This window comes from Neoarius graeffei, chromosome 28 (genome assembly GCF_027579695.1).
Source record: "Neoarius graeffei isolate fNeoGra1 chromosome 28, fNeoGra1.pri, whole genome shotgun sequence".
Classification (NCBI taxonomy): Eukaryota; Metazoa; Chordata; class Actinopteri; order Siluriformes; family Ariidae; genus Neoarius; species Neoarius graeffei.
The window spans coordinates 31799108-31826213 of NC_083596.1; the positions used below are offsets into that span (position 1 = coordinate 31799108).

The 27106-nt window shown below is 40.0% G+C and overlaps 1 protein-coding gene across 1 annotated transcript in view; it reads left to right on the forward strand.

Annotated features, from left to right (window-relative positions):
• Positions 1–12798: 12798 nt before the first annotated feature.
• ptcd2 (pentatricopeptide repeat domain 2) overlaps positions 12799–27106 on the forward strand; it is a 35093-nt gene continuing 20785 nt past the window's right edge. The window contains exons 1-3 of the mRNA XM_060913296.1: positions 12799–12936; positions 22912–23028; positions 24290–24419. Coding sequence (XP_060769279.1) covers positions 12828–12936; positions 22912–23028; positions 24290–24419 — 356 coding nt within the window. The 5' untranslated portion in view covers positions 12799–12827. The remainder of the gene's footprint in view (positions 12937–22911; positions 23029–24289; positions 24420–27106) is intronic.

The following is a 27106-nucleotide window of genomic DNA, read 5'->3' on the forward strand; positions in this document are numbered from 1 at the left end:
CTAGTGCATGAAAACAGCTTTCCTGCCCCAGGAGCGCATTCAGCTTGTTTGTAACGCCGTTTTAGAGCATAAAGCAAACGTTTGACAAGGAACATTGATTTCGAGTGAAATGAGTACATTCGAGCATATCTGACATGGAACAATATTCTAAGCATGGGTCTTCGAGCGTTAAATACATTTTCAGCATATTTGTCATTTTAACTGTATAAGCACGTCTGAAACGAGTTTTCAACATAGTACTGTGATATGCACCTGTTCAGAGTGGGAAAACACACTTTGAATTATCGAGTGCATGAAAGCAGCTTTCCTGCCCCAGGAGCGCATTCAGCTTGTTTGTAACGCCGTTTTAGAGCATAAAGCAAACGTTTGACAAGGAACATTGATTTTGAGTGAAATGAGTACATTCGAGCATATCTGACATGGAACAACATTCTAAGTCTCGGTTTTCGAGCTTTTAACCCATTTTCATCATATTTGTCATTTTAACTGTATAGGCACGTCTGAAACGAGTTTTCAACATCGTACTGTGATATGCACTTGTTCAGAGTGGGAAAACACACTTTGTGTCACCTAGTGCATGAAAACAGCTTTCCTGCCCCAGGAGCGCATTCAGCTTGTTTGTAACGCCGTTTTAGAGCATAAAGCAAACGTTTGACAGGGAACATTGATTTTGAGTGAAATGAGTGCATTCGAGCATATGTGACATGGAACAAAATTCTAAGCATGGATTTTCATGTTTTCGAGCTTTTAACCCATTTTCATCATATTTGTTATTTTAACTGTGTAAGAACGTCTGAAACGAGTTTTCAACATAGTACTGTGATATGCACCTGTTCAGAGTGGGAAAACACACTTTGAATCATCGAGTGCATGAAAACAGCTTTCCTGCCCCAGGAGCGCATTCAGCTTGTTTGTAACGCCGTTTTAGAGCATAAAGCAAACGTTTGACAAGGAACACTGATTTTGAGTGAAATCAGGGATGTGATTTGGGGCTGGTGAAATTATCTGAAAATTTTAGCTGGGGGTCTGGGGGCCACAGGCCCCCAGCTGGTCCATGGCAGTGCCCTGGTGGGGGGGACAAGGGAGGGCGAAGCCCCCCGAAGCTCCTGGGTTCTGGGGTTTTCTGACTTAAAAATTGTACTAAAATGGCAAGCAAGCACACAAGAAAAAACTTGTCAGGATTAACAAATTCAAGCCAATTTAATGGTCAACATGCAACTCTGAGCCCCTATAGTAAATTCAATGATTCTTAACTGACAAAAAGCCAGAACATGATACCTAAAAATGTCATTCTAAATTAAATCATCTGCATTAGAATAAATAGAAAATTGTATAAGGAAAAACAAAATTTATACTTTCAATTACTGTAGAAGTTGAACATACCTAAATGTGCCTTTTCAAACAAACATGATGCAACATAAGAATTCATCCACCATTATTTATTAAACTCTATTGCTCCTGGTAGTCTCCCGGTTTGCTTCTTATGTATGGCAACTTCTAATATTTGATTAAGTTACTGCACACCCCGTTTAGACAGGGTAACAGGATTGACACAAAAAATTAGTCATGCATAGACTATTTACCAAAACTGAAATTTTTAAGTAAATATTCTCAGATTCAGTTCATTCTGCCATCCATATAAAAGGTGAGAATATGTAGATCTGAGCCATGACACCCCCAGAGGCTGCCATCTTTCAACTCTTTGTTTGAAGCGAGCTTACGTACAGCTAACAAGCGCGTTCATTGGTTGTTACAGAGCGATGGGCCAATCACGTACCTCGTTTCATCTCAATGACGGAATTACTGAAAGTCGGAACGAATAGGATATGAATGCGGATTTTTGAGCGAAAAATCTGAAAAAAAAATTTTTTTTAATTTTGCAGTGAAAAAAGCGGAATTCCGCGAATTCGCGGAAAAATCACATCCCTGAGCTAAAGATTTGGGAGTACGTATATGACAGATTTTTGCTCAACTATGGTGGGGCCAGTTAGACCTATCTGGATGATTAAAAAAACATGTAGATATGGAAATATTGAGGATTAAGCTCACTAATAAGGATGCAGATCTAATCAGTGCATATTCTAGTTATAAGGACAGTATTTACTTTTTCTTTCTTTTTTAGTATTCAGATCTTTACAGATGGCTCAAAGGATTTGCAAACAGACCCTTATTGTGCCCAGTCACCAGGTGGAAATTAGTCAGAGAACTACTGATGGTTTGAGTGTATATACTGTGGAATTGTTTGCCATATTGTTGGCATTAGAATGGACTGAACAGGTAGACTGGAGAAATATATTAAATGTAGTGATTCCATGTCAGCACTTACAAGCATTAAAACAGGTTCAAAAAGAAATTCAAGATTTGCTGTGACGTATCTTGTTTACTAACTCAGGATTGATTAATCAAGGGAAAAATATTACATTCATCTGGGTCCCAGCTCATACAGGCATCCAGGGGAACAGTGGACAAACTTGCAAAAGAAGCAGTCAAAAAAGCAACTGTTGAAGTGCGCATCAAATTATCAAAATCATAGGGGAAAAGCATAGTATGGAGAAAGGTAAATCAACAGTGGCAACAATTTTGGGATAACGAAACAAAAGGGAGACACTTGCACTCGATCCAAAATAAAGTAGGTATGTTGAGAAGTAGGGGGTCAAACCAGAAAGAGCAAATAATAATAAGCAGATTGAGGATTGGACATAGTAATCTTAACAGTACTCTTAACATCATGGGAAAACATCCAACGGGTCTCTGTGATCAATGCCATGAAACTGAGACAGTTGAGCATATTTTTACATTATGCAAGAAATTTAGATCCGAGAGGCAGGCAATGATGACAGAGCTACAGAAAATAGGACGGGTATATAACAATATTAAACAATATTAACAGCATACTAAAGTATGCTTTTTTTTTTTGCTGTATTTGCCAAGGGGAGGAAATGGCTATTTACATTTTTAAGAAAGACTGGACTGGAAAAACGGATTTAAAATGAAATGACAAGAATATAGGAAAAACCTGTAGATGGCAGTAATGCAACATTTGTGGATGCCAGCTGCTGTACAACCCTGAAGAAGAATCATCGCTGGATGCTTTACGTTTCGGAGACAAGCGGAAAGCGCGTTCCCGAGCTGAGGAGAGTGTAAGGAGTTGGTAGTGTGACGAGTAATTCAGAAGAAATTTTGATGCAACTGTTGGACAGTGGAAAAGGTGGTTTTGGCATAATCTGGATTGTGACTGAATCAGAATGACTAGTAGTAGTGGAGGACTTTCTGAGGAGGAAGATATGGACCTAGAATGGACAAGAGTAGTTAAAAATAGGAAAGGAGGAGGAAGGAAAGGAAAAATGACAGTGACAACACCAGGTAAACGAGCACTTGAAGAGGATGAGGAAAGAAATGAAGCACGGAAAAAAAAAATGAAGGAAGAGTTTAAGATAATTCTTAAGTTTAAAGCAGGAGATGAGGTATCGTATGTAAGTCTGATTGCCTTGACAAATGGACTGAGAAAAACCGTTGGGGATATAGAAATGGCCAAGGTGTTAAGAGATGGCAGTTTGCTGGTGAAGTGCAAAAATGCTGAATAGAGAAATAAAGCATTTAAACTACAAACAGTATGTAAGAAAGAAATAGCAGAAAGAAGAGTGATTGGTGAGAGAAACAAAGTTAGAGGAGTGATATCAGGAATCAAAATTATAGTGAAGGCAGCAGCAAAGTTCCTGAACACAAAAGACAAAGGATATCTTGGGGGGGGGGGGGGCAAGATAAGTCTTTTGTGTTCAGGAACTTTGTATGTGCAGATCTTAGTCAAGAAGAAGGGACAGCAGAGGGAAGTCATCAAATCATACCATAATGCTTATTCTTCAGTGGAATGCTAAAAGTCTGATAGCAAATGGGCAAGAGTGTAAAGGTTACATCAATTCATTAAAAACAATACCAGATGTTATATGTATACAGGAAACATGGCTCAAACCAGGTTTTGACTTTAATATTAAAGGATATCATAGCATATGCAAAGATAGGGTCAATGCAATGGTGGAGGATGTGCAACATTTATCAGACAAGGTATGAAATACAGACAGCTAATGACATTACAAGAGTTAGAAATAGTGACTGAAGTATGGACTAGAGAAGGAAGTATGAAAATTATAAACTTCTATAATCCATGTAAACAGAGAAAGGAAGATTAGAATCAATTTTGGAGCATTGGAGAGGGAAAGTAGTCTGGTGTGGAGATTTCAATGTGCACAGCACAATATGGGGGAACCAAGAAGACACAAACGGAGACATAATATGAAGAAATAATGGATGAAAAGGAATTGGTGTGTTTAAATGATGGTTCAGGCACAAGGGTGAATGTGGTGAGCGGCATAGAATCAGCAATTGATATCACACTGGTTTCACAATCACTGGCTGGAAAAAGTAGATGGAAGGTACTGAAAGGAAGTACTCTAGGAAGTGATCACGACCCAATATTAGTTAGTATAGGAATAGAATGATATAAAACGGGATGAAAGAATGAAGATGGAAATTTGAGGAAGCTGATTGGAGAACGTTCAAAGGAACGTGAGGAGAAATTGAATGCTGTAAATATAAATCAACCAGTTAATGACTAGAATTCTGAAATCAGTGGAATTATAATAAGAGCAGCAAAAGAGTCTATCCCAAAAAGAAGTGGTAATAGAAAGGAAAAGTTAGTTCCGTGGTGGACACAAGAATGCACAAAAGCAATACAAAGTAGAAATAAGGCTTTCAAAGTTTTGGGGGGAAAAAAAAACCATGGAGTTTTCAAATTTTGATTACAAGAGAAAGCAAGCAGCCATGAGAAGTATAATAAAGTGGACTAAAAGAGTATTGGAGGAAATATTGTGAATCTCAAGGTAGAAATACACCATTAGATAGAGAATTGGGGTATGATTAAAAGAATGTCAGGGAATAGGAAAGAGTATGGGTATTCGATAATGAAAGATGGTAGTGATGTAATAATAGGCAATAAGAACAAAGCAGAATTATTAGCAAGGACCTTTGTTGAAGTACAACCCCGATTCCAAAAAAGTTGGGACAAAGTACAAATTGTAAATAAAAACGAAATGCAATGATGTGGAAGTTTCAAAATTCCATATTTTATTCAGAATAGAACATAGATGACATATCAAATGTTTAAACTGAGAAAATGTATCATTTAAAGAGAAAAATTAGGTGGTTTTAAATTTCATGACAACACATCTCAAAAAAGTTGGGACAAGGCCACAGTGGTAACACTGTGAGACATCCCCTTTTCTCTTTACAACAGTCTGTAAACATCTGGGGACTGAGGAGACAAGTTGCTCAAGTTTAGGGATAGGAATGTTAACCCATTCTTGTCTAATGTAGGATTCTAGTTGCTCAACTGTCTTAGGTCTTTTTTGTCATATCTTCCGTTTTATGATGCGCCAAATGTTTTCTATGAGTGAAAGATCTGGACTGCAGGCTGGCCAGTTCAGTACCCGGACCCTTCTTCTACGCAGCCATGATTCTGTAATTGATGCAGTATGTGGTTTGGCATCGTCATGTTGGAAAATGCAAGGTCTTCCCTGAAAGAGACGTCATCTGGATGGGAGCATATGTTCCTCTAGAACCTGGATCTACCTTTCAGCATTGATGGTGTCTTTCCAGATGTGTAAGCTGCCCATGCCACACGCACTAATGCAACCCCATACCATCAGAGATGCAGGCTTCTGAACTGAGCGCTGATAACTTGGGTCGTCCTTCTCCTCTTTAGTCCGAATGACACGGCGTCCCTGATTTCCATAAAGAACTTCAAATTTTGATTCGTCTGACCACAGAACAGTTTTCCACTTTGCCACAGTCCATTTTAAATGAGCCTTGGCCCAGAGAAGACATCTGCGCTTCTGGATCATGTTTAGATACAGCTTCTTCTTTGAACTATAGAGTTTTAGCTGGCAACGGCGGATGGCACGGTGAATTGTGTTCACAGATAATGTTCTCTGGAAATATTCCTGAGCCCATTTTGTGATTTCCAATACAGAAGCATGCCTGTATGCGATGCAGTGCCGTCTAAGGGCCCGAAGATCACGGGCACCCAGTATGGTTTTCCGGCCTTGACCCTTACACATAGAGATTCTTCCAGATTCTCTGAATCTTTTGATGATATGTTCAAACTCTTTGGAATTTTACACTGTCGAACTCCTTTCTGATATTGCTCCACTATTTGTCAGCACAGAATTAGGGGGATTGATGATCCTCTTCCCATCTTTTTGCTCTTTTTATACCCAGTCATGTTAATGACCTATTGCCAATTGACCTAATGAGTTGCAATTTGGTCCTCCAGCTGTTCCTTTTTTGTATCTTTAACTTTTCCAGCCTCTTATTGCCCCTGTCCCAACTTTTTTGAGATGTGTTGCTGTCATGAAATTTCAAATGAGCCAATATTTGGCATGAAATTTCAAAATGTCTCACTTTTGACATTTGATATGTTGTCTATGTTCTATTGTGAATACAATATCAGTTTTTGAGATTTGTAAATTATTGCATTCCGTTTTTATTTACAATTTGTACTTTGTCCCAACTTTTTTGGAATCGGGGTTGTACATAGTACAGGTAATTTGAGAAATGTGGAAAAAAGAGGGAGGGAAGGGACAATAGCTAAAAATATAGAAGCACTTCAGGATGAAAAGGAACATGGAAATACAATTAATATGAAGTTTTCAGTGACAGGATTGAATAAAGCACTGAAGATATCCGGAAAGACAACTCGAGGGAAGGACCAAATAAGCTACATAATGTTAAAAAATCTTAGTGATAGAAGTAAGGAAATACTACTAAAAATGTATAATAAGATATGGGAAGAAGGAATATTGCCCAATCAATGGAAGGAATCTATAATTGTTCCTATTTGTAAACCAGGTAAAGATCCGAGCTTGGCATCGAGTTATAGACCGATAGCCCTAACATCGCATGTAGGAAAAATTATGGAAAGAATGATGAAAGAAAGGTTAGTTTATTATTTAGAAATCAAAGGTATAATAAAATGTTATCAAAGTGCATTTAGGAAAGGAAGAAGCACTATAGATCCCACGCTGTGTTTAGGACATGAAATTAGGAAAGCTCAGGTTAATAGATAGAGTGTAGTGGCTGTATTTTTTGATGTTGAAAAAGCATATGATGGAAAGAGGGGTTAATAATTAGGTTACATCAGTTGGGGATAAGAGGGAGAATGCATAGATGTGTTAAAAGCTTTTTAACTGATGGGATGATCTTAGTAAGAATAGGAAAAGAGTATAGTAGGAATTATTTAGTAGAAAATGGAACCCGGCAGGGTAGTATAGTAAGTCCAATATTGTTTTCAATTATGATAAATGAAATATTAAATAATGTAGATAGGTCTATTGGGGTCTCACTGTTTGCTGATGATGGGGTAATGTGGAAAAGGGGACGAAATACAGAGTTTATAGTGAAGAAACTACAACAAGCAATTGAGGTTTTTCACCCACGTGACCAAGTCATGTGAGGCTGCCATTTTGGACGTCACGGTTCAAATCAGTTTGAATGCGAGGAAGGCGACAAATGAAAAACATAAAAGAAAAAGGAGCGAGATGCAGAAAACACCTTCACTATCCAGCGACGTAGGGCATTTACAGGGCGAGCAGAGGGAGAGGTATTTGCAAAAATTGAGGTTAGCAGGCTTGGAGAACGACGTTTACCTGCTTCCACCAGGATTGTTCACTGACATACGGAAGTACACGAAGCCCTCGTCTTTACCTGACTTCGGCCCACATGATCTGTATACCTATGTCGTTAAAAACCCATCGCCATACACAGGTATTGATCTGAAAGCGTACAAGAGTTTGGATGCGTACAAATATTTTGTGTTAGGCTGGGTAACATGCCTACATCAGCGGGTCGTCCCTGGAGCCGGTGGTCGCCATCTTATTACAGCTAAGGTTTGTTCACATTTTCATTTACTTTCGGTCCTCAGGATAAACAAAATGTTATTAAATGTCATTGAAATAACTTCTTAGTCTGTTGAGACATGGCCCGTTATAAATTTGCTGTTACCAGGCAATGACCAAGAACTGTATTATTAGGGTCGGTGTCTGTGTTGTAGCAGTGCACTAGCAGCTAGCTGTTAGCACTAGCTAATGTCAACAACATCATAGCTGGTATGTTACTGTAGCAATGTTTACGTTCAGTCATTTGGATGACTGTTAAAACCTTTCAGTCTCAAGTTTTTCCTTTACTGTATTTACTAGTTTACTGTAATTATGATCCGGCAGCTATTTACACCGGATCCAGTGTAAATAGCTGCCGGAGCGCGCTCCAGCTTGCTCCCCCTCAAATTAAGCAGCGCGCTCCGGCTTGCTCCCGGAGTGCTCCGGAACCTCGGCGCGCTGCTTAATTTGAGGAGGAGCAAGCCGGAGCGCGCTCCGGAACCTCGGCCAGAGCACTCCGGGAGGAACCCGGAGCGCACTCCGGAACCTCGGCCGGAGCACTCCGGGAGCATGCCGGAGTGCGCTACTTAATTTGAGGAGGAGCAAGCCGGAGCGCGCTCCGGAACCTCGGCCGGAGCGCTCCGGGAGCAAGCCGGAGCGCGCTCCGGAACCTCGGCCGGAGCGCTCCGGGAGCAAGCCGGAGCGCGCTCCGGAACCTCGGCCGGAGCGCTCCGGGAGCAAGCCGGAGCACGCTCTGGAACCTCGGCCGGAGCGCTCCGGGAGCAAGCCGGAGCGCGCTCCGGAACCTCGGCCGGAGCGCTCCGGGAGCAAGCCGGAGCGCGCTGCTTAATTTGAGGGGGAGCAAGCCGGAGCACGCTCCAGCAGCTATTTACACTGGATCCGGTGTAAATAGCTGCCGGATCATAATTACAGTAAACTAGTAAATACAGTAAAGGAAAAACTTGAGACTGAAAGGTTTTAACAGTCATTCAAATGACTGAACATTGCTACAGTAACATACCAGCTATGATGATGTTGACATTAGCTAGCTTGACCTTCAAAATGGCGGACACCGGGGCGTCACGTGACCCTGTGACGTCAGGTGAAAAACCTTAATAGAGAAAGTAGAGACATGGGCACAAGAATGGGGGTTTAGATTTGCGGTTGTAAAGACAATCGCAAATCTTTTTTTTTTTTTTACTAAATCTACTTTTTTTACTAAAAAGAAAGTAGATAATCAAATTAGTCTTGAACTATATGGAGAAAACCTAGAAAGAGTAGATTGTTTTAAATATTTAGGGATTTGGTTTGGAGCAATTCCAGCGTTATGGACGTGACACTTGAACTCAAAATGGCAACAAATGACCCAGTGCATATTTTATTGTCTCCCAGTATTTAAAAAGGTGTTGCATATTTTAAGGCTGTACCATACTGGAGGTGATAGAACAAGAACAATTCCCATAGTACATCTAGGGCATGCCAGAAAATGCCAATAAAAGATGCGTTATGGATGTGACAGAAAAAGTATCACTTTTCTTGGGTGACTGTACATTTTTATCAAACTCTGTGAAATTGTAAACCTAATGTCGAAATGGAGAGATCCATTTGATAGAGGGGTCCAAGGTGAATATTAAAAAATCTTTCTTTAAAATATTTTGTATTTCATGCAGAGTTTCGGAAAGAAAAGTCAGCGTTATGGATGTGACGAAATTCCGTTATGGATGTGACGCGTCTGAAATAGACATGGCATATGTTTAGAAAATCAGCAATTTAACCACCATAACCCTTTGAAAAACACTCTAAATATCAGCTAAAACTATCAAAGTTCTTAAATAATATTTAGGATGGCTATTGTTTTGCTGTTTTGTGGATTTTAGCATACATTTCTGTGGCTTGTGGCAATAATATAGAATTGTACATGATCAAAGTTGATTTTAGCTTGGGTTTTACATTATAAGAAAGAAAGACTGACAGTGACATATTAGGTTGGTTACAAATTGGTTCAACTTATTCACATCTGTAAAATACAGGCCGAGGTGATATCTCTGGGAGTGGTTTTGATGTATTACATGTTGCTTTATTTTTGCATGGTGAGGTTGACATTTACATGGAATTGCCCTTTGACAAGAAGCTCACTTGGAAAACACATTGAAAGAATACTAGGAAAATGTAAAAAGACAGTGAATATTATTAGATGTCTGAGGGGTAGAGAGTGGGGAGCAAATAGCATACATGTGAACCCCTTTGGGCGTCCACCTGTAGTATCAGAGGAAGAAATCCATAAAATCCTTATAGCCTTCGAATCGCACCAAACTTAATAAATAAGTAAATATAACTTGCCTGAGAACTTCGTCCAGCATGTCGAAAATCGCCTCGCCCGTGCCGATATTGCACACGGGCATGTCTATGATTCTTGACTTCGCCCCTCTGTTTATGTCGAAGATCCGCACCAAAACGGCCAGTTGCTTGTCCGTCTTTTTGTCATTGGATTCGTCGATCATCAAGGAAAATGGCGACGTCCGGCAGTGCTGGATGATCGGTAGTGTAGCTTCGGGGGCCAAGCTCTTTTTGATTATTTGCGTTGTATTGGTGCGCCTACAGCTGATAGATTTCGCAATCGTACTGTCCGTGCAAATTCGCGGCAACAGTTCTGTCAGGTGGTCCGCAACGGCTAGCGGCAAATTGTGCTGAGCAATGAAATTACTGATCGTAACTTCTGCTCTTATTACATTTGTTGTTTGATCATCGGTCTTAGGCTTTGCAAACATCGTCATTTGCGGCTGATTCTGTTTCTGGTGCAAATTTCGCTGATGTAGTTTGGACCTCACGTCGCAAACTCCAGACGCTGCAACTTTTATATCTCGCACACAAACTGTGCAGTGTGCGTACTCCTCATTTTTCGGCTGAACAATGACACCATTAAATGTCTCCTTCCATTCAGGAAGATACCGCCCGCCGTATCTCTTTTTCTTTCTCGGTGTTCCCATTCTTTCACTCAGCAGACGCTATTCAAAATCTCTCAGGTGTAAACAATGAGAAAATCGTTCGAACAATGACCATTTGGCGCGTTTAAATGCAGATCGTGCGCATGACCGGAACGAGCGAAGTCTTGCAGTCGCGATACTGCACGAGGCTTGAGGAATAAACATCCGGTTTCACATAGTCTGGGTTATCTGCCCCTGCATACACGCTGTTCTTTGTCTATAAATCGAGCTTTTGTATGTTTTTGCGACGATCAGCTGACGATGTTCAAGTAAGATACACAAAATAAATTTAGGTCAGAAAATACTGAAAAACCGTAAGACTTTGTTTATACGCCCATACGCCCTTGAAATGAGCTAAAATCCGTATAATTTCCGGACAATCTGTATAGGTTGACATGTATGAAATAGATCGGCCTTGAAAGCTATCTATAGAGGTCTAATCAGGTCAGTTCTTGATTATGGATGTATAATATATGAATTGGCATCAAAGACATTACTTAAAAAATTGGACCCAATCCAGAGTCAAGTTTTGAGACTGTGCTGTGGGGCCATAAAGACTACTCTGATACCAGCTGTACAGGTAGAAATGGGTGAAATGCCTTTGGAAAAGCGAATAACTCAGATAGCACTAACGTATTGGGCAAATTTAAGGGGTCATAATGAAAGTCATCCAGCTCAGAATGTATTAAAACCATGCCAGGAGAAGGAAAAAGTTTTGGTTGGACGATAAGAGGATAAGATCAATGAGTTTGGGATAGCTGACAAAATGGTAAGTCCCACTGTGCCGCTCTGTGTTGTCCCATCATGGATTCTAGAAGAAACAAGGGTCGATTTAAATCTGCTAAAGAAGGAGAAAAGGGAAAAATATAAGCAAAAATGAAGTTCGTAAATACATCAAAGAAAGTTATGCAGAATATGTTAAAATATTTATAGATGCATCTAAAACATTGGACAATAGAGTAGGAATAGCATTTATCATTCCAGAAGTTAATGTCATGTTCAACAAAAGGGTTAGTGAGGGGAACTGTTAGCTATTCTTCTCGCTTTAAGCTGGGTAGAGGAACCAGTTAAAGTTTTGATAGGTTCTAAAACCAGTTAAAATTTTGATAGGTTCTGATTCCAGTAGTGCACTAAAAAGTATTAAATACATGCAGTCAAATACAAGACAAGACATAGTACTAGACATAACTCGAACAATACGCAGAATTAAGAGCAGGGGTGGAAGTAAAATTCATGTGGATTCCTGCACGCATTGGTGTGGAGAGAAATGAGACAGATATGCAAAAGTAGCAACAAGAAAAAGAGACATAAGTATGGATGTAAAATATAGTAAGGCGGAGGTTAAAAGTATAATCAAGACAGAAAAAAGAAAAATGGCAGGAAGAGTGGGATAGAGAAAATAAGGGTCGATATTACTACAGCATTCAAAAGAAAGTAGGAGAAATGAGAGGAAGCAATAGAAAGGAGGAAGACATTATGTCAAGGATGAGGTTTGGTCACACTGGTCTGAACAGTACATTAAACATAATGGATAAGCATGTTAATGCTTGTACATTAAACATAATGTGAACATTGTGAACTACAGGAAACGGTGGAGCATGTGAAGTTGGATTGTCCTAGGTATCAACAAGAGAGACAGACACTTAAAGAGATGCTTCAAAGGAATCCTATGACACTAGGTACCAGAGAAATGTTGCAGTTGAGGTCAGATAATGTGGGATATAGGGCTATTTTTAGGTTTTTAAATGATACAGGAATTATTCGGAGAATTTAGCACAATAGGGTAGTAAACATTCTGATTCACACTCCAGTCCAGAAGGTGGCGGTAATGCACTTAAAAGCTGTTTGTCAACCGCCATAAAACAATATAAAAGAAGAAGCTTTACGTTTCGTTTTGGTATAGCCAAGGAGGAAGATGGCGCTGCGAGGGCTAAGTTGGTGTGTTTCCTTTGTACTTCGTCCGTCACGACGAACAGTATTTTGTGTGGCAGAGAAACCAAACTGTTTGACATGCAGAGTTGAAGGTGTGTTTTCGCTGTTTGTCAACTTCAGTGTGAAAGTATTTGTTTTTGGTCACCCTTGATAACTGTAGCCTTCCTAACCCCCGGGCGCTCATTGCTTGTGTGTGTGTGTGTGTTGTTTGAATTTTGATGATTGCTTATAGCTCATGAAAATCAGAAATCCAGTATCTCAAATTATTAGACCTAAGATCAATTTAAAAAGACTTTTACAATACAGAAATGTCCAACTTCTGAAAATGTATAACTGCATCAATGCGGTGTGGCATGGAAGCGATCAGCCTGTGGCACTGCTGAGGTGTTATTGAAGACCAGATTGCTTTGATAGCGGCCTTCAGTTCGTCTGTATTTTTGGGTTGGGTGTTTCTCATCTTCCTCTTGACAATCTATGGGGGTCCGGTGAGTTGGCTGCACAGCAAACCATTTAGTAGTAGTTTTGGCTATATTAAGCTGTGGAGAGCTTTTGAATAATAATGCTGGAGCTTTGTTTCTGTTATCAGAGGAACATGGTCCTGTGCAAAATGTCACCGTGGAACCAGTGTAGAAATTAACGTGCTGTTCAAGAGAGTTCTACACACACTGAACTTAACAGCTGCATGCATGTGAAATGGAAATAAATCAACTAAGGCAGGAAAAACTATTTTGGATAAAACTGTTACTGTCCATTACACACTGATCAACGTGTGACTCAGTTGTGCCTTTTGAATCAAGAATTAATGAAAAGGGAACTGAACATTAACTGTTTATTGAAAATTATTTATTATTACAAGGGTGATTAATTACTGTATGATTACAGCTACAACTGAAATGTGCGGATTCTGTTAGTGTTTGTAATTATTGTACAATCCACTAGATGAAATAAAATCAATGTTGTTTGAAAGTCTAGAGTAAGATATTATTTTACGAGTAACACTTCAGATATTGTTTTAACAATAAGCATCACTGTATAAATGTCAGAGTGCAGATAGCTGTGTAACTAAATGTCTTTGGGGCTGATGAGACATGGAGTGGTGGGGATACCATCTAGCCCACAGTGTAGGTCAGAACTGAGTAAATGCTTTGGCTTTTGCAACATTCTGTTCCCAAAAACCGATGTCAGGAAAGTCTTTATGCACAGAAGGTTTTCTTGCTTGCTTTTTTTTTTTTTAAAGTGTTCTTCTGTGTTGAGACTTTTTGGGGAAAAAGAATGTATATTCCAACATATAGCTAAAGCTAACGCTAGGCTACAAATCTGCACCATCGCTCCAGTTGTTTCGAGGAATTTTGTACAGATCATAACAGTTAAACTGTAATTTCTGTGCATGTCTATCCTTCGCTTCTTTCTGACAAAGATTGTCCAAGTAATCCAGTAGTCAAGTGTTTTTGTTTTTTTTTTTTAAAAAGAGTCTGTTGCCGTGTTCTTTGTACAACGGCAACAGACACCAGACATCTCCGCTTGGCTTTAGTATGTGAACAGCTGATCAACAGGTGCCATATGTGTTTTACAATTTTTAATGTCATGATTTACAACCAATGGGAGTATGTTGATTTCAATTACAACCAATGGCAGTATGTTGATAAATATTTAGAAAATAAAAATATTACGAAATATATGAAACCATCAAAAACGATTAAAAAAAATTCGTGATTTTATATATATATATATATATATATATATATATATATATATATATATATATTAATATATATATATATATATATATATATATATATATATATATATTATAATATATATATATATATATATATATATATATATATATATATATATATATAATATATTTATATATATTTATATATATATATATATACACACACACACACACACACACACACACTGGTTAGAGGTAAGGAACATTTATTCAGTGACATTGTTTATTACCTCCAATCGTGATATAAAGGTTGAGTTTGACACTTGCCTGCTTCAGCTGTGCTGCTGGCACACAATGTCCTTGACCCTCATCGCCCTTAGCCAATTTGTATAATTACGTCATTATGTGGACCCCTCTGAGCTGAGCTTTTCCAGTACACTTGAGCACATGCATACTTTGAATTATAACCAAAACGAGGACATTTGAATGGTTTCCTCAAAATATTTTTTGTACTTTTTATATATTGTGTTGAGGAATAAAACTTTTTAATGCATTTCCCGTGAAACGAGATGAGCTACTTTAGATTGGTTCCCTGCTCTCTTGGTGCAGAGTGAGCATACAGTCAATGTCTCTGATGCTTGGTAGGATTAATTTTATACAGGAACCAGTCCAGGAAAACAAGATTTTCAGTAGACACAGGTAAACTTTGTTTTGACAAAGAGTCAGGTGTCACGATGCGTGATTCATTTTGCAGAATCTTATTATTAATAATAATAATTGAAATGTGCTATTGCCAGACTGACAGTTCAGATCTGCATCACAGAGTGGTTGCCTGTGTTGCTTAGGTTGCTAGCACTAACTTTTGTCGTCTGATCAGACGATTACCATGAAAGTATTACTTGTACATGCTTTAGTCATCTCAGACGATTAGACATGCGTTTTTTTGAGCACTGATTTAGAACATATTTGCCAACTTCTGGTGGGGTCCGGGGGCATGCTCAATCAGAGGAGTTTGAAAAATATGGGATAAAATCGTGCATTCTGAGTGCCATATTTGAAAATTAATCTAGAAATCAGCCCAACATGCTTCACAAAATGCATGCTTTTCACCTTGCTTTGATGCATGGCTGATCTGACGACCAAGTCGCCTTGGACTTGTCATAGCAAATCCTTCTTTTTTTTTTTTTTTTTTTTTTTTTGTTCCTCTCTCCCCCTCTCTCTTCTGAGTTTTTATTGTTTGTGATCACCAGAGCATGTTTGGGTTATACAGATACTGGTGCGATTTGTTATAATATGTGACCTCATTGCCGATTGGCTAGAAATATACTGAGAATTAAAGCTGCTAGTGGCCTTGACGGACCCTCGCATGTGTGGTTCCGCAGCCCAGGACATCCCGCCACCCAACAAAAGTCACATTTGATGAAGATATGAAATGTTCAAAGGTGACGTGCATGTTGCAAATGCCATGACTGCTTGACGGATGAGAGATGGACAAAGACTGTGTGTGTGTGTTCTGTGATGTGAAAATGTACATTTATATATGTACAAAACTATACATGTCTCCTCCTTATCTCTATCTCGCGCTGTAATCTTAAGTCATCTTAGCTTTCGTGTGTATGTACATGTAGAGTTTTCATATGTCTGCAACAAAATGCACAATGATGGCAGGTTGTGTGTGTGTCAGAGAGAGGTGTGTGTGTGTGTGTGTGTGTGAGAGGGAGAGTGTGCGCTCATAGATGTTGCGTGTGCATGTGAGCACGTACTGTGTGTGTGTGCATAAATATGCATACGAGTGTGCACAGAATTGTATGTTATATCATCAGACTCACGATATTCAATATTTTGTAAGGTTACAATATGTGATTGTAATGCAGTTTAATGAGGTGTAGTGTTTGTTTTCACCACGGTGAGTTACAAGTCACAAGCCTGAAACTCATGTTGACACCACATTTTGTTTAGGACATGCCCAGGCGTGTTATGTTTGTAAAGAGATGAAGAGTTCGGAGTTCTTCCCACCGTGACTAGAGGAAGTATTGTGATTAGCCCTATTCGCACGGGATAATTATTACCTATGGACCTCTGGTAATTCGCAATTACCCCCGCACCTCTGTGTTATTGTGTGGCGCATTCGGACGGGATAAGCAAAAGTCTGTAATTCACTGAATTTACAGACATTGTGACCGGATGTGGACAGGCCTCTCTCCCTGGGTCTTCTATCAGGGTACCAGATATCAGCTATAAGCAAGGTTGGGTAGGTGGTTAGAATAAAGGCGCGTTTGGCAACAATCAATACAGTTGTAGCATGTTGGAAGTGCCAACATATTACTGTAGTACATTAATGGTGCATTAATAAGGTAGGATGAAAACACAGTAGGCATAAGAATAGCACTGTATCCAAATTAAGAGAGGGAAAACGCATATGATAAGGATGCAGTATGTTTGCTCCACGCTCTCAAAATGAGAAGGCGGGGTCACTGCAAATGAAAACGGTCTCGAGATGACAATGTAAGTGAACAGGCAGTTTATGGCGCTGTTTATAGTATACATAGCCGGGTATTTTGCTAAACGAACATTTGTCTTCCCTCCGTTAACTAAAATATCTTCGTATTGCTGTGTCATGGGGGTTAGCGTGGCTCCTTACCATATGCTGCCACACAAGCCATCCAGTTGAAGATTCTTCGTGCTTTCTTCTTGGAGTTCTCCTTGGAGCTGTTTCTGCTTATCTGGTTCAAATACGGGATAGGCCTACTACCACTTGCCCCTGAAATGCTGTTTATCAAAATTTCGCCCGTATCCTCCATTATTCACTCCAGAAAAGTACAAGAGACGCGCGTTTAATAATTGCAAACACAGACATGCGCGTTCACATGGGACTTGTATTACCACTGGACGTCTGTGGTTTGCCGAAACACAGTAGGTAATTCGCAGTGGAATTATTACTTGGCAAATTACGGACATGGCGCATTCGCACAGGACTAAGAACTCAGACATTCTCTGTAATTATTCCGAATTACCAGAGGTCCACAGGTAATACTTATCCCGTGCGAATAGTGCCATTGTTAATAAAGATGCCATAACGGCGAAAGAGTATCAGAGTCATATTACAAGATATCAAATTCAACATTCAGCAATATCTTGGCATATGTTGTATTATTTCAACATATTACAACATATCAAAAATCTCTTCGCAATTCAACTTCAGCAATACAGGGAGTGCAGAATTATTAGGCAAATGAGTATGTTGACCACATTACCCTCTCTATGCATGTTGGCCTACTCCAAGCTGCATAGGCTTGAAAGCCTCCTACCAATTAAGCATACCAGGTGATGTGCATCTCTGTAATGAAAAGGGGTGTGGTCTAATGACATCAACACCCTATATCAGGTGTGCAAAATTATTAGGCAACTTCCTTTCCTTTGGCAAAATGGGTCAGAAGAGGGATTTGACGGACTCAGAAAAGTCAAAAATAGTGACATATATTGCAAAGGGATGGAGCACTCTTAAAATTGCCCAGCTTTTGAAGCGTGACCATCGAACAATCAAGCGCTTCATTCAAAATAGTCAACAGGGTCGCAAGAAGCGCGTTGAAAAAAAAAAAGGCGCAAACTAACTGCCCGTGAACTGAGGAAAGTCAAGCGTGAAGCTGCCAAGATGCCACTCGCCACCAGTTTTGCCATATTTCAGAGCTGCAACATCACTGGAGTGTCAAAAAGCACAAGGTGTGCAATACTCAGGGACACGGCCAAGGTAACAAAGGCTGAAAAACGACCACCACTGAACAAGACACACAAGATGAAACGTCAAGACTGGGCCAAGAAGTATCACAAGACTGATTTTTCTAAGGTCTTATGGACAGATGAAATGAGAGCGAGTCTTGATGGGCCAGATGGATGGGCTCGTGGCTGGATCAGCAAAGGGCAGAGAGCTCCAGTCCGACTCAGACGCCAGCAAGGTGGAGGTGGGGTACTGGTATGGGCTGGTATCATCAAAGATGAGCTTGTGGGACCTTTTCGGGTTGAGGATGGCGTCAAGCTCAACTCCCAATCCTATTGTCAGTTTTTGGAAGACACCTTCTTCAAGCAGTGGTACAGGAAGAAGTCAGCATCCTTCAAGAAAAACATGATTTTCATGCAGGACAATGCTCCATCACACACATCCAAGTACTCCACAGCATGGCTGGCCAGAAAGGGTCTAAAGGAAGAAAGATTAATGACGTGGCCTCCTTGTTCACCTGATCTGAACCCCATAGAAAACCTGTGGTCCCTCATCAAATGTGAGATCTACAAGGAGGGGAAACGGTACACATCTCTGAACAGTGTCTGGGAGGCTGTGGTTGCTGCTGCACGCAATGTTGATCGCAAACAGATCAAAACACTGACCGAATCCATGGATGGCAGGCTTTTGAGTGTCCTTGTAAAGAAAGGCGGCTATATTAGTCACTGATTTGGTTTTTTTGTTTGTTTTTGAATGCCAGCAATGTATATTAGTGAATGTTGAGTTGTTATATTGGTTTCCCTGGTGAAAATAAATGAGTGAAATGGGTATATGTTTGTTTTTTAAGTTGCCTAATAATTATGCACAGTTATAGTCACCTGCACACACAGATATCCTCCTAAGATAGCTAAAACTAAGAAAGCCCTACTCCAACTTCCAAAAATACTCAGCTTTGATATTTGAGTCTTTTGGGTTCATCAAGAACATAGTTGTTTTTCAATAATAAAACTAATCCTCAAAAATACAACTTGCCTAATAATTCTGCACTCCCTGTATCTTGGCATCATGTTTGCCAAGCCACGGTGGTGTAGTGGTTAGCACTGTCTCCTCACAGCAAGAAGGTCCAGGTTCGAGCCCCGTGGCCAGCAAGGGCCTTTCTGTGTGGAGTTTGCATGTTCTCCCCGTGTCCGCGTGGGTTTCCTCCAGGCTGCTCCGGTTTCCCCCACAGTCCAAAGACATGCAGGTTAGGTTAACTGGTGACTCTAAATTGACCGTAGGTGTGAATGTGAGTGTGAATGGCTGTCTGTGTCAGCCCTGTGATGACCTGGCGACTTGTCCAGGGTGTACCCCGCCTTTCGCCTGTAGTCAGCTGGGATGGGCTCCAGCTTGCCTGCGACCCTGTGGAACAGGATAAAGCGGCTAGAGATGATACGAGATGTTTGACATGAATCTGATGAACCGTCTAGGAGTACGTTAAAAATAACCATGTCGTCGTCATCACTCCAAATGACCTTATGACATCACTCCAAAGTTCTACCCATTCATTTCAATGGGGAAATGGAAAAAGGGGTGCTATGAAGTCCCTGGGCCATGCCTGGGGCCAAACGTCTGGCTGAGAAGTGGTTACAATAATTGATGCGTGTATCAAATTTCATGAGTTTTCGGGTATGGGAAATGGCTCAAAAAAGGCTAAGTGCGACAGAAAAATAATAATCCTTCAAAAAACAATAGGGTCTTCGCACCGAATGGTGCTCGGGCCATAATAATAATCCTTTGAAAAACAATAGGGTCTTCGCACCAAACAGTGCTTGGGCCCTAACCAGTGGAATGGCATGATGGGGTGATGCAATTTAGATTATCGTGCCGTTCCATTGGTTCTAGGCTTCACTTCCTGACTATCTGGTGCTATGTACTTGTATCCCCTGTGGCGAAAATGGTTGATGCAAGGTCAGAAGAGCAAATCCAACAGGGTTCACTGATTTGTCATGTGGTAGTTTTAAGAACTAAAAGCAATAGGCAGTATTCACCAGTCAAAAACTGTAAACTACTGTGTGAATTGGTAGAGTTGGCAAGTATGGTAGAACCACCTTTAGCTTTCTGTAGGAGTTTATCAGCCTCTCATGTGATTTTTGGATAAACTTTGGCCTGCAGTTTTGTTTTTTTTTTACATTTACTTCAGTTCTTTTGATTGTTTAAGGGTGGGCATTTTTGCACATCACTCTTAAGATCCTGCCACAGCATCTCCGTGGGGTTGAGGTCTAGATCATTGTCTTGCTTCACTATTTAATTTGGCTCAGCAGGGTGTGCTTTTGTTTTCTTGTGTGTCCCCCTTTGAAAGTATTGGAACAGCCAGGCCAGTTTTTTTTTTTTTTGTGATACAATGAAGACATTTGGGTTTGAGATTAAGAGATGATGGATCAGAATTTAAGCTTTCATTTCCAGATGTATACCTAGGCTGCATCTGAACGCTCTATATACTGTCAGTTAAGTACCTACGATACAGCAGTTATCGCAGTACGTTATCTGTGAGAACTCGAACGCCTACTCCTCCGCCATCTTACCTGTTCTTTGAACTGGATGTGAACAGATGTATACCTACATATGCTGCAAAAACTTTCTGCCAAGGCGGAAATGTTTAAGCTATTCCTAGTACTTAAATTTGTACTCTGCCTGAGACACCATTTGGCTGGCAGCAACTGGCTTTGCTTCGGTCCAGCATAATCTTTCCATTTTCTCTAGGGGAATTTTTTTTTTTTTAAATAAAGTTATTTGGAGGCTCTAACTGAATTATGGGATAGTGTAGCATATTGTGGTATGTTTGCATACTCTATGTAGTAGATCATCAGGGTACCATTTGACTGTTATTAAATGCATGCTGAGGATTCAGACACTTTTTTTTTTTTGGGTACATGCTAATAGTACTGTGTATTCAGATGCAGCTCTAGATATATTAAACAGCTTAGAATATTTGAAACCGCATATCCACCCCACCCCGTGATGTGTTTCTTGTTGCTCAGGTGTGTCCTGTTGAATTGATTTGTTTCAGCAATTAATAGCTGAGTGTCTACTCTTGAGTCCTCAGTTTTGCCTGTGAAGACTGCATTGGTTCTTAAAATAGATAAACTAACATCAAGGCCAGAGAACGGTCTAGAGATGATGGCAAGCCAATTTGAACCTGAGAAAAGAGGGGGAAATCGATCAGAGCCATTGGGCAGAACCAATACAACAGCTTGGTATGTCCTGAAAAAGAAAGAAACCACTTGTTTACTAATAGATACTGAACAGGCCAGCCAAAGAAAACAACAGTTGATGAAATGCAGCATTGTGAGCTAGGAGAAAAACCCAAAAACAGCTATCCACTGACCTCATTGAAAATCCTGCAAATAATGGAGTTAAAATATAATATATAAAATTATGCATTAGAAGTTCAGTTGTTTGCGTTAGAAATGATGGACCCAGTATTGTTGGATATCATAATTTCTCAAATTGCACCAGACATTATTGCTTTAAGTTGTATATTACATGCACCACGGTTCGAGTCAGCAATCACAAATTGTGTACCACAAAGTGCCTTTACTGTGTCCTGATTTGATGTGGCAGTATGGACTGCAGTAAAGTTAGAAATACTAAATGTGTACTTGGAATTGATTTATGGTTTGGACAAGTATCAAGCTTGCTAGAAACACAAAGCCTCTATGAGGCTAGCTATAGCTGTGCCTTGCTTCAAAAAGCCCACTGTGTTCTGTGTAGCTTAATAATTTTAGACAGCCAAGTTCATCAAATATTTTTAGACAACTGGGCTGTTTCACAGTCAGGGTACAAAGTGGATTATATGGAATGGGTCAAGTATTGCTGAAGTACAATAAGTACTTGTGAAGTGAGGATTAGCTCTGCATGAAGAACTAATACCATACCACCTGCAAATTAGCCATTTGTTTGAATACGTGCACATGCCAGCCTGACCTACTATTAAGTAACCCCATTGTTGACCATTTGTTTCAGCCTTATTTGGTCTAGTTTGAAGAGGTTGCCAGTCCTAATATTAAGCAGTCTTGCATCCCCTGAATAGTTTAGTTAGTTGGAGCCTTATTTCATACTTGAAGAATTATTACCAACAAAGTTGACAAATGGGTACCGATAGGGTAACAAAGGTATATTTAATAAGGTAACTTGTCTGTCAAAAATGTCCTCTCCAGTAATGTGTTCCTTATTAAAATAAAAAAAAGCAATTCTTTGACAAGTAGCTTATGCTTCTGAAAGTCCAGGTCCATATAAGTACTGGTACATAAGCTTGTACACTTGGCTTCTTAAAAGGAGATTATGGTGGTTACCAAAAAAAGTGTCAAGTTGTCCTCTCCGGAAAATGAATTATGCTCTCACTATTAGCCAGGTAACAACACAGTACTGTTTGTATTCTAGCTACAAATTCTTGTCACAAGCAGCATTCAGCAGAAAATAAATTTCCATCAAGGGAAATTCCCTCATTTAGTTCACAAACTGTGCCAAAAAAATTGAACTGGGGGGGGTTTTGTTAGTGTGACAAACTTGTGTACCCTGACTGTGAAACACCCCACCTATGACTTTTATTTCACATTTCTTTCAATGTTTCAACTGGTGTGGTCTTTGTTTATCTGCTAAATCAAAAGTTTGAAGTTGTTCAAATATTGTTTACAGCTGGCCAAGTATTTCAGGTTTCAGCCAGGCATTACCTGTTGTCAGAGGATGTGGTGAGACTGGAAAAGTTTCAGAAGATGAAACTTGCTGTGGCCCAACAAGTGTCTGGATCAAAAGGTTGGTGATGTTGCCTTAATTGAAATCCTAGCCTGTCTTTCAGCCAGATATGCTGATATTTTCACCATTAATGCTGCTCAGTATTTGCCAGGAGAAAGTATTCGGGTGCTGGTTAAAAATAAATTGGCAAATTTACTCACCTTCTAATTATCATTACCATTTAACATTGTAGTGTTTGACCCTTTTGTTTTGGGCCTATTTTAAGCCTTTTGGGTGAAGATTCTTTTGTCCTTTTCTTTCAGATGAATTTTTTTTAGCATCCTAATGATAATTATAGTAAACTGATGCTCAATGTAAACTTTTCAAATGTTAAGTCAAGCATACGTTGATGGATATTATTCCCCATTTATCTTGATGGGAAGCACACATGAGCTGAGTGCATGTGGAATTTATGAAGGTGCCTGGCATCCAAAAAGTGTCTGTTAATATCAGAAGGTTCCAAACAACTGTGCAATTCATTCCAGGCTCATCTCCTAATATAGTGGAGGGGGGAGTTATTTTGGTGTATTTTGAGTGATTACTTGCATTAGTATAAATATGCAGGTGATGTATGGGAAATCATGCACTGATTTGGTTGAGAGATTTGGACTATTTCTCGATAATTACCTTGAGCGACTTGACAAAATGGCTGCCAGTCGCTTCGTCACCGTAATTGAGGAGGAATTACAAATTATGAAAGAAAATGCTGTTCCTAAAAGCACTAAAGATGCTATGAAGTTTGGTCTAAAACTATTCAAAGGTAAGGTGGAACTGTGATTTATTTCATCTATTTCAAAACAGTATTTTATGTGAGTTGGCATAGATAAGTGACCCAAGCCTGCACGCGTTACATTTGCATGCCGCTTTTGAAGACTGAAAGAATTAATAAAACTTGTGTGTTTATACTAAAACAATAATATCCACCTCAGGCTTGGTGAATATTGAACAATAACCTCTACTTCATCTCTGTCAATATTCACTGATATTCACCTCGCTGTCAGCAAATGTTGTTCTCCAGTATTTTTGTAGAGCTCCTATGCAGAATTCATAAGGATTGGCAGGTCTGGTAATATCATCGGTGATTGTCACTGTAATATACTGCAGGGACAATCTTGTATTGCACAAGGCAACTAGCCAGTATAATGGAATACTTGACTACCTCTGTATAAATTCAGTTCTATCCATCATAAAGCAATTTATTGGAGAGTGGAGGTGTTCAATTTAATAAATAACATATAAAAATTTCAAATTGTAAATCATTTTTGTCTCTTTATACTCACAGGGCATTTCTTTAATACAATAAATCAGAAAATAAAAACTAATCAGTTGATCTTGAAGGATGAATTGAAGTTGCTTCTCCTTCTCTGCCAGTCACCTGAGGATATGGTTGCAGCTAGAAATGCTATCTACAGGTAGGTCTAAATTAGTTGTGGTTACCTTGTTTGGAGCAGCTTGCAAGATTTTTCATTGAGAGAATCAGTCCAGAATCCACAGAACATCCTTCTCCATTATATTTGCGTATTTTATTTTAACTGAACTTGAACAGGGCGAAATTGTCAGCCCTGCGATGATTTGGCGACTTGTCCAGAGTGTACCCTGCCTCTCGTCCATAGTCAGCTGGGATAGGCTCCAGCTCGCAAAGGATAAGCAGTTATGGATAATTGATGAAATTGAACAGCAACCATGTCAGTAGTCTAAATAGGAAACAAAATGTCTGCTAATTTGCTACACATTAAAAGTCAAGTGACTACATGTGTTAGTCCTGTATATAGAAGAAAAGCCTTTATTTGACACTCATTAGAGCACAGTGAAATTTTCCTCTGCATTTAACCCATTTGAAGCAGTGAACACCCACAAAGTGAATAGTGAACACATGCCATACCCAGAGCAGTGGGGGAGCAGTTGAGGGTTCGTTGTGTTCATTCACACACACGCGCACACCAAAAAAAAAAATTTTCCTGCTGGTCCCAGGAATTGAATTGGTGACCTTTTTTGTCCCAAAGCTGCTCTGGTCTGTCTTTTGATTTTCTGAAGCAGGCCAAAATAACAGTATACTGTTCTACAGCCTCACTTGCAGTTCAGCCTGTGGAAGAGGTTTTTGAATGAACATTAGAAACACCTACTAACAAGCTGTAAGAGCTTGAGCTGTGTTTATTTAGGTTTTATGGAGGTTTGTAGTGTGGGGTCTTTTTTTTTTTTTTTTTTTTTTTTTAAATTAATATAAATGTCCTGTGTTTGGTGGCACAGTGGTGTAGTGGTTAGCACTCTTGCCTCACAGCAAGAAGGTCCTGGGTTTGAGCCCAGCGGCCAACAAGGGCCTTTCTGTGTGGAGTTTGCATGCTCTCCCCATGTCTGCATGGGTTTCCTCTGGGTGCTCTGGTTTCCTCCCCACAGTCCAAAGGCATACAGGTTAGGCTAATTGGTGGCTCTAAATTGACCGTAGGTGTGAATATGCTTGGAGAGGAGATGGGTGCCACCAAGCAATCCAAGCCCAGAGAAAAGACATGAGATGAGTGACTGTCAGCCTCTCTCATGCCTCCCTACGACTGCAATGCAGTTATGGGAATGAACAGAACAGTCCTGTGTTTTTCCAAGACAATAGCAACATTGTTCAGTTACCTGTATATACTTCTTACAGCTTGTTAGTTTTGTTTGGTTGTACTTGTAATGCCTGAGATCCCGTTGTCAAGCATAAACAATTTGGCCACAGCAGCATTGTAAGCACTTAAATTACTCTCATTAAAAATTTTTCTGGTATATGAAGTTACATGGAAAGAATGTATAAAATGTGTACATATTGTCTTAAGGTAGCAGTGTCATAGGATAAAGATGTATGGTGCCAGCTAAATTGGTTGAGATTGCTAAAATTTTAGCAAGGTGCCAGATCCCTTTTACAAGTTCATGGATTAAAGTTTTCCGTTGCTACGACGGATTTCCGTCAACTGGGAGCGCTTAAGGTCAATAATGAGTGATGCAGATCCGAGGAAGAAAAAAAAGGGTGGGGGTAGGCCCATAGGTCTGACACCGACGTGATTTAGAACTTCACCAAGCTGCTGTGATTGCCTGTTGTTGTTGTTGTTGTTACCCTTTCTTGTGCTATGTTTGAGTAAATGTAAAGGAATAAGTTGTTGCGCTAGATAGGCCTAAATAAATAAATACAGCCTAGTCTAGTCAACCTAGTCAACCTACTGTCTAGTCTCAGCAAGCCGCGGTGCTCGGCTTGAGTTTCGTTTCTATTGGCGGCTCCAGCACGGCTTTGCACGCTCGTAACTCGGCCAGGGGAGGTCCCAGCCTCTCCAAACTTGGCAGCCAGCGACCTCTGCCCTCTCCCTAACGAACCAGCGCTGCCAGGGCGGGCCAGCCCGCGCCTCGGGATGCGATTCACCCCGAGGCGAGCCGTGGCGCTCCGCATCAGTTTCCTTTTAACGGCAGCTCCACTGATGAAACAATTTGACTGTCCTACTACTAGGCAACTACTTGCCTACTACTAATACTAGGCCTATTGTTGTTGTTGTAGTAGTAGTAGTAGTAGTAATAATGATTTGCCTATTGAAAGGTGATCAGGTAAAAAAATCTAAACAGTTGAAGTTGAAGCTGCAGCGAGATCTATGCTATTAAGCCTTTTGTAGGTTAAACAGGCTTCGGCAGACAATGTTCTGGAAAGGCTGTATTTTTCTTTGGTTTGATTAGCCTACAATTTAATCTTTTAAACATTATGGTTTCAGCAGTTCGCTTAAACATTGGAGGCTGCAGAGTCGGGCTGCAAGATTTCCCGACACTTGTTTAAGATGCCAAGCTTCATAGTAAGGAGAAAATAATTCCACAGTGTTTAGTGCCTCGTCAGTCTCAAAAATTAATGGTGAAGGACCAACGCGAATTGAGTCCCAAAAAAACATCTCGTAGGCCTATATTTTACATTTTCAAAAAAGTCTGGAATTGGAAGTCAGTCAGTGGAGTGTAATGAAGTGTCTCATTCACTAAGCACAAAAGGTCAGAAAACAGTGGAAGCCAATACTCCGAAGCTCAAAATTCCGGAAAGTGGCTCCGGTGTCGCAAGTGCACAAGAACAGTTATTTGAAAGTTAACCGAATGAATTTGC